Source organism: Calypte anna, chromosome 4B (genome assembly GCF_003957555.1).
Source record: "Calypte anna isolate BGI_N300 chromosome 4B, bCalAnn1_v1.p, whole genome shotgun sequence".
NCBI lineage: Eukaryota > Metazoa > Chordata > Aves > Apodiformes > Trochilidae > Calypte > Calypte anna.
Window position 1 is genome coordinate 22,352,420 of NC_044249.1, and position 13,267 is coordinate 22,365,686.

Sequence of the window (13,267 nt, forward strand, 5' to 3'; positions counted from 1 at the left end):
AAGGCTCCAGGGAGACCTCAGAGCACCTTCCAGTGCCTGAAGGGGCTCCAGGAAAGCTGGGGAGGGACTTGGGAAAAGGGCCTGGAGGGATGGGATGAGAGGGAAGGGTTTCCAGCTGCAAGAGGGGACATGGAGAGGAGATCTTGGGGAGAAATTCTTTGGGGTGAGGGTGCTGAGCCCCAGGGTGCCCCCAGAAGCTGTGGCTGCCCCATCCCTGGCAGTGTTGAAGGTTGGATGGGTCTTGGAGCACCCTGGGCTGGTGGGAGGTGTTCCTGCCCATGGCAGGGGGATGGAGCTGGATGATCCTGAAGGTTTCTTCCAACTCAAAGCACTCTGATTCCCTGATCTCCTGCATCCTCTTGCTGTGGTCTCTCCTGCATGGTCACTGGGCAGCCTCTGCTCTCCCCCTGCTCATCCTCAGGCCCTTTGGGGACTCTCCAAGCATCACCCACCAGCTCTAACTCCCCCAGGACTCTGCCCTGACCCAACCTGAGCTTCAGGGCCCTCTGTTCCCCTCCTTGCCCACCTCCCAGCCCCCTCCCTGGGCAGCCCAGCTCTGCCCTCAGGGTGATGTGATACTCTGATCCGCTGCTTCAGTTTGTAACTTGTTCTCCTCCTTATCTCTTTTCCTAACCACCCACCTCTCCTAGGATATCCCGAGTGTAAGTATGCTGCCTGCTTGGGCTTTTACCCTCACCTCGCAGTGACTTGATTGTTTGGTTTAAATGGAGCACTAAATGATCTAAATGCAAGCTGCCTTTGAAACCCTTCCCTCCGGTAACTCTATCGTCTCAAATGCACTAATTAGAGCTAAAAGAGGAGCTTTTACTCTCTTGCTGCTGGGTTTTTTTGTTGTGTTTTGTTTTGTTGTTTTTTTTCTTATAGATCAATTGAAACAAAGCTTGGCTCTGTTGAAGGTGGTGTTTGGGGAGGGGGGTGGGGACAGAGCTGAGCTCTCCTTTCCCTTCCTCTTCCTTCTAATTCTTGTGCTAATGCACAGGGACCCTGGTACAAAACTTACTTAGCCCAGGGCTCTACAGGAGCTTAAATGGCAGTGTCCATCCTCCAAAGAGCTGCTGGGAAGTGTTGCTTCCCTCTTCCCAAGCTGAGATAGCTGGTGTCTGGATGCCCCACTTGATCAGGGGCTGGGTATTTCCTACAGCCCAGTGCTGGGAAAGAAACAGCATGGATTTCTGAGCACCACAGATGTTACCTCAGCTCCATGTCCATCTGCAGGGCTCTGAGGGAAGGATGGAGCCAACGTGGTCTCCTTCAGCAGATCTACAAACTCATCCTCTCCCAAGGATGCAGCTCCTCCCTGGCACAGTGCAACCCCGGATCTGCAGGGCTTTGAGCCCTTAACTGAATTAATTAATAATAATTAACAGCTTGGCTCCTCTGCTTTCACATGATGTTGAAGCTGCAGCAGCTCCCATCCCCTCCAGACCCTTGTTCCCAGTCTGACAGATCCAGCTCTAGGGGTTTGTTGAGGGATCAGTGCTCCAGCTGCTTTTGCATCCCCAGTGTTCTCCACACAACTCCCTTCTCCTTGTTCAAACCTGTGCCAAGGGTTTCTTGCATCCACCAAACACTTCATGGACCTCAACAGATTCCACAGGGTCAGAGATGGCTCTGAGGATGCCCAGGATGAGAAGGCTCTTGGGGCAGAGGATGCTCTGCCCAGGCAGAGTGATGGGTACAGTGCTGGGGGGAGGTTTCTGGAGGTACAAGTTCACCTCCAGCACCTCAAATGTCCCCCCAGAGCTGGTGAAGGAGAAACAGAGCTCTTGGTAAAGTGCTTGGAGACCTGTGGAGCTCTGTGGGAGGAGGGTTATTGCCAAAATTCAAGCTCCTGGGACACCTCTGGCCTGGGCAGCTTGAAAATCTTGCTTTCCATCAGTGTGATTGCTCCCTGGGTCTTGTGGTGGAGCAGCTGGCAGCATTCTGTAGTTGAAAAAAATAGAGAAAGAAAAAAAAAAGATGCTTATTTTGCTGAAGAAGAGTGCTCCAAGCCATCATGTTACTGCTGGGGGGGAATCAGTTGTAATCCTGTGTCTTTGGGCTTTTACAACTTGAACAGATTAGCCTTTGGGATAAAGTTGTTATCCTTGTTTCCAGTTCCAAGCTGGATGTTCTTTGGAACAATTCAGATTCTCTTTGGTTATTTTTAGGAAGACTGAAGCATGAAAAACCTTAGATTATTTTATATTTTTTTTTCATCAGTTAAATATCTCCCAAGAGGTTTGATTTGTTCTCAGTTAGCTCAGCCCCCCTACGAGGCTGATCAAATGCCAGCTTCCTAGGGACTATCCACGTTGTGTCACCATCACTTTGATGCTTCATTTAGGTCCCCAAAGCTGAAAACATCAGCTTATGTGACTCCTCCAAAGCCACCTGCCCCTGCCAGATTTGATTCACCAAGGAACCAATTTCCAAATTGTGGTATTACAGTGCTGGCTGAGAATTTGGAGACTGGGAGCCTGAGACCTTCAGTACCTCTTGAAGGGTTGACCTTGGTGGCTTGGTTTCCCTTCCCAGCAGATGCTCTGCTTGTGTCATGCTTGGAGCATGCAACAAAACCTGATCCCCCACCCCCAGAAAAAAAAAAAATGCATCCACGAATGTGAGCATGCATGGACCCCCAGCTTTGCATGGCAGAGAGAGATGGAGCTGCAGCACCTTCCCCTCCAGGTCCCATCCCACCATCTCTGGCTTTTTGGAGACCTTGTGGAGATCAGTGAGATGCTTAATGTATCAAATGCAATTTACAAACAAATGCAAAGCTCAAGAAGATTTATAGATTGGGGAAAACAGTGCTGGATTCCTTCCTTTAATAGAAATTAATTTCTACAGCTCTGTGGTGCATTTTGAGGTCACAACTCGGAGCCTTTCCAGCTTCATCTCTTGGCTGCATGCAGTGCAGCCCTCATCAAACAAGAAGCCTCAGTGCTGTGGATTTGGTGCTGATTTTTAAATTTTCTTCTGAACAGTCCAGGGTTGTCATTTCCCCCTTCAGAAGGTGACACAGGGACACTGCAAGAGCCCTGTGGAAGGGGAGGACGAGAAGCTTTAGGGTTTCCTGCTAGAGACAGACCCCAGGGTGACACTGATTGCTGTTTGTGGGGTTGAAAGCAAAAATGGAAAGTGTGTAAAGGTTTCACCTGGCTTTGTCTGCCCACCTGGACGTAACCAGGTGACAAAAATCAGGGCAGAACCCTTGGGTGCAGCCACCTCCTCTCTCTAAGGAGACTTCGCAGGCGATTCCATCCCGGGGCTTGGTTGCAGCGCCGATCCCTGTGCCCATAACCTCTTTCTGCTCCTGCACAGGATGAGGGACACGAGCAGGAAAAACAACGTTTTTGCCCAGTTTCGGAAAAACGAGAGGGACAAGCAGAAGCTGATAGACACCGTGGCCAAGCAGCTCCGCAGCCTCATCAACAGCCACCACTCCTGAGGGACCTGGGGACCTCCTGCCACATGCCTGGACTTGGGATTCTTGTTCAAAGAGAATATATGTATTTTTTTATTCACCTGTATAGTATTCGTGGAACCCACCCTGATGGCAAAATGTCCCTTCTTAAACAATCCTGGGGAAGGTTTAGGTGGCACTTCTTGGGAAGGGGGTCTTGGGAGTCTTCTCTTACAAGCTCCTATTTTCAGGGGTTTGTAAAGCGTTGGTAAATCCTGAGGCCTGAGGGAGAAGTTCACACCCAGCCTATTTTTTTCTTGTCTTTTTTTTTTTTTTTTTTTAATTATTATTATTATTATAAGCCAAATCAAAAGAATCACTCTGACTTCCTTTTGCTAACTTGTTCAGTGGCAGAACAAATGGAAACAAAAAACGTAGGGAGGAGTCGTGGGTTCAGGTTCTTCTCATGGGCTCTGGGAAAAGGAGCCACAAGTTCCAAAGGAGGGTTAAACCAGTGAGCTTGCCAACTTGCAGACTGGGTTTTGGTAGGAAAAGAGGCAAACTCAGTTCCCAGCTTTTCTCCTTTTCTCCCTGGAAAAGGGCTGATTTTTCATCTTACAGATCCCACCCTTCATCATCAGAGCTCCACCAACCTCCAGGACTTAGTGGTGTCTTCTGGAGCTTCCCTGGAATGTAGGAGGGCTTTGAGAGGTTTAGTCCCTGATCAGATTTGGAAAAGGAGAGCCAGGAGGTCAGCTGGCAGGGATGCTGGGATGCTACTGCTGGCATCTGGCATGGTCAGGTAGCAGGAGAGGAGGGATGCTCAGCAGGGATGGTGGAAATCCAGACTGGCTTCACCCAGTGTCCAGGGCACTTCATTTGGGGTCTTTTCCTCTCTTCCCACCTCTTTTCCATGCTGATGTCCCATCTTCCCTCTCCTCCTGATGTGATGCAATGGGAAGGAACCTCCTGAAGCAGATGCAATGGGAGATGTCCTATGGGGCAGCATTGCTCAGCAACCCCCCTGACTCAGAAGGGTCTGCAGACAGAATTCTCCCTCTTTACTCTGGAAGTGCCCAAACATCCTCTGGTCAGATCAAGACAGCTCTGAGGACAGTAACAACACCAAGAGGACTTCAGTCCCAGGGTTCAGGTCACCCAGAGAGAGGGACCTTTCACTATTTTCTTCTCCTTGCCTTTTTGAATCTTAATTCCTGCAGGTGAAAACTTACCCAGCTGGTTCCCTCACCTCCCAAACCCTGTTGTTAAAGGGAATTAAAACCTTCCTGGTGTATGTCCTGGCCCTGGAAGTTCTGCTTCATTCCCTGTCCTGCTGTGATGGGTGCTCAGCTCTCCAGCAGCTCCTGGCAGTGGCTTTGCTGACCTTCTAAGTGAGGTTCCTTCTCCTTCCCCTCCCTTGGCACAGGGTCTGGCAGCTATGGAGAGCCAGGATTTGTTTGGATGCCTCCAGCAGCACTTTCAGGGTGAGTTCAGTCCCTTTGCTCTCTGACCATGTGCAGTTTTTTGCAGTTTGGGAGCTCTGGGGAGCTCTTCTGAGTCTCTTGCTCTGGGTGCATGAAGGTGATGATGGTGCTTTTTTTCCCCTCCTTGTTCCTCAGCAGTACTTTTTGGTTGGTTTGTTTGTTTTTTGATAAGGGTACATGTTAATTAACCTGCAAATAAATAGACACCTTGTCACCAGTGAGCTCCTGGGGCTGTTCCTGTCCCAGCAGCCTCCAGCCACCAGGACCAGGGGATTATTTTCATTAATAGGAGGAGAGAACTAAACTTTACAGAGGAGATTTTGGGGGAAGGGAGAAGTCAGAGGTTACTTTCCTCTGAATGCCTCTTTGGAGTATGTGTAGGATGGAGGAAAAAAGAAGCAGCTGAATGAGAGCTGGTGTCAGCATGTCCAGGAACAGATCATCATTTAGATCCATCTGCATGTGAGCCAGCAAAGGCTTTCAGAGGGACAAGTGGAAATTAACTCAGTCCATTCCCTACTGGCAGCCTCTTCCCTTCTCTCCAAAATGCTGGACCCAAATGTGAACCAGCCCAGGAGCTTCTCCACGGCCTCTGGGAGCCCCAGGGGATGCCCAGCTCCATCTTGGCATCCCAAATCTTGCACAGCTGAGAAGGAAACAGAGCCTGGCTTGCTGGACTGTGACAGAAAACTCTGCCTTGCCAAATTTCTGCTCCTTATGGTCCTGGCAGGGGTGGGAAAACCCTCAGCCTTCCAGCCAAGGCCACAGGACCACAGGACACTTTTATTCCTCCTCCCTGTGGGAAGGACGTGGGGACAAGAGCAGGACCAGAGCTGGTGGGATCAGCTGCTTCATCCCTGAGCTCCTACCCAGAGGATGGAGATGGGAATGAAAAACTCAGCAGCCCAATGGTGCCAGCACCAGGGGAAGCTTCTGTCCATGGGGAACTTCAGCTGAGGGTGGTTAAATAGGAACAAGCACTTTAAAATCCTCTGGAATCAAGCTGCTCCAGCTGCAGGCACTGACCCAGCAGCAGCAGGCATGACAAATAAAGCACTCCAGCAGTTCCAGGTTTTATTAGTGGGGAGATGGACTGTCAAAGGCAATTTCTTTTTAAAATCACTTTTGCCAGCCTCTGGGGTTGCTGCTGGACGAGGTGATGCTCTGCTGCTGGGATGGTTTTTCCTCTCCTCCCTGCTCCCACCTTGAAACTCTGTTTTTTCCTCCCTTTCTGTTGCATTGCAGGAGGTGAATCCACCTCAAAATCCCAAAGCAATTGAGTCCCAGGGCAAGACCTTGTTTCAGATGCTCCATCCAACATCTGGGCTCTTCTTCTCATCTTCACTGAGCTTTAGTTAGAAGTGGAGGGACCCAGGCTGGATTTTCTTGTTCCTGTAAGCTCTTTTCAGAGAGATCAGGATTGGGATCCTCCAAACTGGTTTCTGGCACTCAGGACTTGCTGCTGGGAAACTCAGACTCAGCCATGGGAGAGATTCAGTGAGTTTCTGATTTGGGGAGGTCAGACTCCTAACCACAAGTCACAGATGGGGATGAAAAATGGCATTTTGGTGCTCTGGTCCTAATTAACTTTTTTTTTCTTTTTTTTTTTTCTTGCTAAGAGATGCAGTTCCATCCCTTCAAAACTAAAATTAATCTCTTGAACAGATTGCTTAAGAAGCCCTGGAAGACATTTAAAATCCTCTCTGAGTCTCATTCTAATGATTGGGAACCTCCATGATGTTGCTGAGGAGGGAAGGATTGTTGCTATCAGTTTATAAGGGGGGTGGGAAATCCAGAATTTGCAACCCCCCCAAACAGAAAATGCTGCTATTGACACCTCTGTGTGCATACCTTGGGGCTTCCTTAGCTTTGGGTTGTTTTGAGGGGTTTTATTAAGCATTGGCTGTAGAAAAGACTGGGTTGTTCCCCCACCTTTTCCAAACATGTTTCAGCACCAGTGGGGAAAAATAATGTATCAGCAGGAAAAAAGGCAGGTTTGGCTTCCTGAGAAACATCTGCACATCTCCTGTAGAAACTTCAGGGGTTGTGCAGGCAGCCCAGGGGTTGGGAATAACTTGATGTGAGGTCTCTAAAGTGCTGATGTGCAGCCCAAACCTTACCTTGACCTGAGAGGAAAAGCCTCAGTGTGTGCACGGGGGTGAGAGAGGGGAGGAGATTTTTTTTTTAATCTTTTTTTTATTATTATTTTATTTTTTATTCATTCCTAGGGCTGGAGATCAAGTCAGATGCTCTTGGCCATTTTGCACTTTGTTCTACATCCACCCACAACTCCAGGCAGGCTCTGGTGGGGAATGATGGGCAGAAACCATCCTGGGCTTTGTTGGAGGGGCTGCTTTGCTTTGGGTCTCTTAAAAATTGTGCCACTAGGAGCAGGGAGGGTTGGGCAGAAGCTGCATCTGGCTCCAGACTGTTTGCAGGAGGCTGGGAAGCACCTGGGAATGCAGCTGGAGCCAGGGACACCCCGGTGGCATCAGCTGCTGCTGGTCCCTCCTGTGCTGAAACTGGGTTTTGGGTAAAAATCTTTTACCCCCCTGAGGTGGTGATGGTGGGAAGGGGCAGGTGAGAGAGGTTTGTGGTGGGTGTCCCTCTGTCTCACCCCTTCAAACCCCTTTCCAAGCCCCAGGCAGAGAAATCTTTGCCTTTGGTTGTTTCCTCCCTCCCCTCTGCACCCCCACGTGGCTTTTCCCTTGAATTCCGGGTTGGGTTTGGGGATTTTTTGGAAGTATTGAGCGGTTTGGAGCATCAAACCACCCTCCCACACCCTGGCTGGGCGTACATCCCATCCCCAGATGGGGATTTTGGGGTCTCTGCCCCCTATTTCTTGTGGCTCTGTGGGGTGAGTCCCCCCAGGTGTGACTTGTGGTCATCACAGCCTTGGGGAACACAAATAAATCCCATCACCAAGGACCTCAAGGTGAGCCTGGTGGGTTTCTGCTCTCAAGTGACCCAAACCCACCCTGCTCTGGGTGGGATTCACCCCAAAAATAGTGAAGGGAAGTGGGGGAGCTGTGACCCAGGGAATGGTTGATGTGCTTCACCTCCAGAGATGCTGCTGCTGATGCTGCTTGGGGCTCAGGTCCTGTCCCCAGGGCCACGTTGGGTGCCTGAGATGGGTGGGCTTTGGTTGGATCCAGCATCCCAGCATCCATCCCCCCCACAGCTCCTCAGCCTGGGGGGCAGCACCCCAAAAACCCCTTGGGCAGCTCAAGGTTGGGCTTGTGGAATCTGATCAGCTCCCAGTTTCTGCCTTGCCTCATCCCTCAGGTTTTATTTTGACACCCTCATCCCCTTCCCTCCCTGTCCCTGGCTGCTTGTGTTCCTTTTCTCATCTGGTTGGTTTTTTTTTATTTTTCTTCTTTTTTTTTTGTGGGGGGGGGTGGGTGAGGTAGGATGTAATTTTGTCAACTAATGGGGTGAAAACAGCTTTTTTTGCACAAGTCGTTGCACAGTAAGGGGAAAGTTTAGTAAATTAGGTTTAACTTTAAAGGGAACATTTTCTTTTTTTTTTTTTTTCCTTAAAACTCACTAGCAGAGCTACTGATTAAAAGAAACAAGAGATGGACTGATTAAAAAAAAAACAAAACACAAAAGGACTGCATGGTTTACAGGTTAAATTGCGTTAGAAACGAGCATGGTGATTTCCACTGTACATTTATCCTATTGTAACTTCTATTAAACAATACAGCATTTAACTGTTTAAATAAGCCCCTGGGCTGGCTGTGGCTCTGTGCATCTGCATTTGCCTTCACCTGACTGGGAGAAAAAAAAAATCAAACCACCCACTTCAAATCCCAGAAAAGGCCAAATTCAGCTTCTCTTTTCTCCACCCAACAAAGGTTTGCTGCTGGAACACCTGGATGTACAAATTGTCCCATAGGGAAATGACCCCTTCACCTCCCTCTGGCTCCTGCCCCCCAGGTTGTGTCTTCATGCTGGGGCCCAAAGCCAAGTTTTGCTTAATTTGGTGGCTGCTTTAATTGGTTTTGGCCATAAACGAGGAGGATGAAACCCAAGCCTGGAGCTGAAGGAGGGGAAAGTAATCCTGAGTAGGAGTTAAGGCTTTGGAGGGCAGGGATAACAGGGAAAATGGGAAATGGGGAGGTTTGGTAGAAGGATTCAGGTGGGGTGTGTAGGTGTGAAAGATGTAGGGAATGTTCATGGGCTGGGGGACTCCTTGCCCAGAGGAAAAGGAACCTGGATTGTATTCCATGAATTCTTCTAAAATAACTTTTTTTTTAAGGCATTTATCCCTTCTGGTTTCCATCCCATCCTGGGGCAGGGAGTCCTATGTGTTACTTCGGTGCAGGAGGGAGGAAAAGACCTCCTGTTTTTGGTCTACCTAAATCTTTGTAAATTAGAGGAGACTTAGGTTGGATGTTGGGAAAAAGTTCTTTACCATGAGGGTGGTGGAATTATGGCACAGGCTGCCCAGGGAGGTGGTTGATGCTTCATCCCTGGAGATATTCAAGGTGATGCTCTGAGCACCCTGATCTGGGTGAGAGTTGGACTGGGTGAGCTTTGGAGGTCCCTTCAGACCCAAATTATTCTGTGATTCTATGATTAATTTCTGTGAGGGATGTTTGTCCATGCAGATGGGGCAGGAGAGGACAGAGGAACCTCCTGGCTTTCCTCTGGCCACCTCAGAACATCCTCAGGTGCTCTCTGGTAGTGGCAATCATCACCAAAAGGGAAAATGCCATCTCCTTATATCAGGAACCCCAAAATTCCTGGAGCCTCCCACCCTGGGACCCAGCAGCTGGCACAGCACCATGGGTCAGCCTGATGTCTCCTCCCTTGGGGTATCTCTGTGCAAAGTACCTGGGTTAAGGACATTTTTAGGTCCTTTTCCCTTTGGCCTGGTGTATTTTGGGGTCAGAGCTGGGCTGAGAGCAGCCTGGATGCTCCAGGCTCTGGACTCTGCATCTGGGGATGTGCAGGAGAGATGAAGATGTTCTGCAGCAGCCCTGGAGCCTCCGTGGGAGATGATGGGAAGAGATCTCCTGGGACCCATCCCAGCCAGTGGATCAGTGAGCTGCAGCCACAGGTACATTTTGGGGATGGGTTTGGGGTGCTCAATGTTGTTACACCAAAGACCAAGTGCTCTGGGTGGACCTGGATGGTTGCACAAAGCAGGGCCAGACCTCACCACCACCATCACCTTTTACCCCCTACGTCCTCAGGGCTTCTTGGGATCCTCCCAGGCCGTGGAAGGGACTGCCAGAGCAGCAAGCCTCTTGTCCCAACCCTGGAGATGTGTTGCAAGCCCAGCTCTGGAGGATGGTGCCGGGTGTAGCCCCATCCATCTGAGGAGCAGTCCCTGGAGCAAACCCTCCCCAGGAACATGCCCAGGCACCTCTGGGGAAGAGCAAGTTGGGACAGTGCAGGTGAGGGGGTGAGACGTGGCCCCACACCCCCCCCTCACACCCTGGCCTCTTGCCATGTCACTGGGTAGATGCAGGGAACGTGTCCTGGGCCCTGGGGTTGCTCCTTTTGGGTTGTCCCCGTCCTTGCTTTTCTCACCTTTAAAGTAAGAGTTGCTCATTTTGCCCTCTCCTGCAGGCTGTGGAGTTTCTGCACTGGGATTTGACATCTCCATCAGGTGGCTCCCTGCCTGTCCTGCACAGATGGGATGGAGGACAAGAGGTAGGTCTGGATGGGGTCTCACCATCACTGTTGCTTTGGGAAGGGGGCTACAGAACACCACAGGAAGGTCCAGCACAGCCTGAACGTGCTTGGAGCTGGAGATGCTCCCACCCTCTCCAGTGGGCAGGATCCCTGGAAGTCTTCAGGCCAGTTTCCTGCTCATGGCAGGAGAGGTGCTGACATGGGATCAGGATGTCCCTGGGGCTTTATGTGACCAAGTCTTGAAAAAAACCCCAAGGAAAGGACATCCCTCACCTCTCTGGTGACCTCTCCCAGGGCTGCAGCACCCTCCCAGTGCAGACTTTGTCACTGCCCCATCTGAACACAACTCCCAGAGTGTGCTTTGCTCTCTGGGATTATCTTCAACATGACTGTCCCTGTCACCACCCCTCCTGGTCCAGCAGAGCTGGTACTCAGCCACTGTGTTCCCACTCCATGACCTCTTTCCAGGGTGATCCCATTGTTCCAGGGGTGCTGAGGAGGCAGAGTGATGACTTTCCTGTATGTGGGACAGGATGAGATCTCCAAGCCCTTACTCTGCCCCATGGCAGCTCTGGGGCTGCTGAAGCTGCTTCCCTTAAGGAGGAAAAATCCCATGGGCTCATCTGACAGCTTCACTTTCCTGCAACCTCAGCCAATCTCATCAAGGAAGGAGGTGAAGAGGTAAATCAAGGTGAAGGCAAGAAGGGACAGAGACAGGAGGAAATAAATGCTCAGGAATATCTGTTGAAAAGCATTTGTCTCACCTGCCTCGAAGAAAATGAGGAGGGGAAGAAAAAAACCAACTCTCTGCTTGTGGTTGCTTGTGGGTTTGGGATTCAGCTCTTTGGAAAACTGCTACAGCAAATGCAACAAGAGAGAAAATCTGATGGGGTGCTTGCTGAACTCTGAGTCAGGGTGGTGGCTGCAAGCAGGAGGCTGCAGAGCAGCCAAAACCTCCCCAGCCAACCCCCAGAATTGGTTGAGCACCAGGTAATGATGGTCCAGACATCATCTTCTCTTCATGGGCTCCAGAGGTTGAGGAGCTCTGATGTAGGTTCCTGCACACAGGCAGGAATTCTGCCCAGAGCTCCTGGGCTCATGTCAGCCCCAAAGCTTCTGTCTGGGCTTCTGCTTCTTGGAGCTGCTGGGTTGATCTCAGCAAGGTCCTGTGGTGGTAAATTCCTCTTGGTCACTCTTCAGTCCCCTCTCTGACAAGTGAAGAGTTTGTCCCTGGATGGCTCTTTGGAAGCATTTCCAGCATCTCACATACTTACAAGTCTGTGTCCCATGTCCAGCCAGGGCTTATCTAAGACAAGTTTGCACTTGCTTGCTTTTGTGTCACCTCTTGTTCTTCCACTTCATCAGCTCTTTTCCCTCCTTGGTGTTGTCTCTCTTGATGTGTGTAGAGGGAAATCACTGTCTTCCCAGCTGGGGTTTTCACTGCTTGACCCAGGAGCTTTAGGTTTCCCTGCTCCTCTCCATTTTCTGGTTGCCATTTCCCATCCATGTTCCCATCTGAGCCTCTCAGTCAGCATGGAGGACCAAAAATATTGCAGGCAGTGAGCATCACATCCAGATCTTTCTTCTCCTCTGCCATTGGGAGGTGTTTGGTGCATGGCCCTGCACTTTCCTCCAACAGATCTCACCCTGCTCCCTTCACACTGCTCATCAGGGTTGTTCATAGAATTGGTTGTGTTGGAATGGACTTGAAAGCTCATCCATTCCCACCCCCCTGCCATGGGCAGGGACACCTCCCACCAGCCCAGGGTGCTCCAAGCCCCATCCAACCTTCAACACTGCCAGGGATGGGGCAGCCACAGCTTCTGGGGGCACCCTGGGGCTCAGCACCCTCACCCCAAAGAATTTCTCCCTCACATCTCTCTCCATCTCCTCTCTTGCAGCTGGAAACCCTCACTTCCCATCCCATCACTCCAGGCCCTTGCCAAGAGTCCCTCCCCAGCTTTCCTGGAGCCCCTTCAGGCACTTTCAAACACTTCTTGCAGGATAGAGAAGGTTGTGTGGGATGGACTGGAATAAGATTTCCATCTTCAGTGAGCTTCTTCCCACCCCTGAGAGCAAGGAACAAGAAGGTGGATGGACACTGGACCAGAAGGGCCACCAGAGTTTTCAGGACTGAGGACTTTAAAACAGAAGTGGAGGAAGAAAGTTGTCACCACATGCCTGGAGAGCAGAGGTGAAGGAGGTTGTCAGAGCAGATAAACAAATAGGAGAAAGGAGAGGAAGAGATAGCCCAGAGATAGTGGGACCTGCAGTGAGGGTGGGTAAGGAGATGAAGCAGCTGGGGAAATGCTCACCTCCCCTGGCAAGAGGACTGGAGGAAATCCAAGAGGAATGAGCACAAAGCATTACGTAGAGGGGAAGAAATGTGGGCAGGGAGACACGGGAGGTGGAACAACCAGATTTGGGATGTGAAATGGGGTCATGCAGGGAGCAGCAGGGCAGGGGCATGGCAAGGATGGTCAAGCCAAGGTGGCGGGTGCCTCGTGTGGTGACTCTGTGTGATGGGGTGGAAGCAAGATGGGACCCCCTGAGGCCATCAGGACTTCCCACTTCCCTCCTTGACTCTCCCTCAGCGTTTTGTCCGAGGCATCGCAGCGCATCCCATCCCCAGGTGGGACCAGCCCCCTTCCTCCAGGTGCCATCCCCTTCATCTTCACCCCGTGCCACCACCCTGATCCCCACGTGGCTTGGCAAGCCCTGCTAATTG

General features: G+C 50.8%; 1 protein-coding gene across 2 annotated transcripts in view; it reads left to right on the forward strand.

Annotated features, from left to right (window-relative positions):
* EXOC6B (exocyst complex component 6B) overlaps positions 1-8,618 on the forward strand; it is a 247,014-nt gene extending 238,396 nt beyond the window's left edge. Inside the window, exons 22-23 of one of the 2 annotated variants that reach the window (XM_030450612.1) lie at positions 651-662; positions 3,328-8,618. In XM_030450612.1, coding sequence (XP_030306472.1) covers positions 651-662; positions 3,328-3,454 — 139 coding nt within the window. In that variant the 3' untranslated portion in view covers positions 3,455-8,618. The remainder of the gene's footprint in view (positions 1-650; positions 663-3,327) is intronic. The other variant, XM_030450613.1, reaches the window with a different exon arrangement.
* The last annotated feature ends 4,649 nt before the right edge of the window (positions 8,619-13,267 follow it).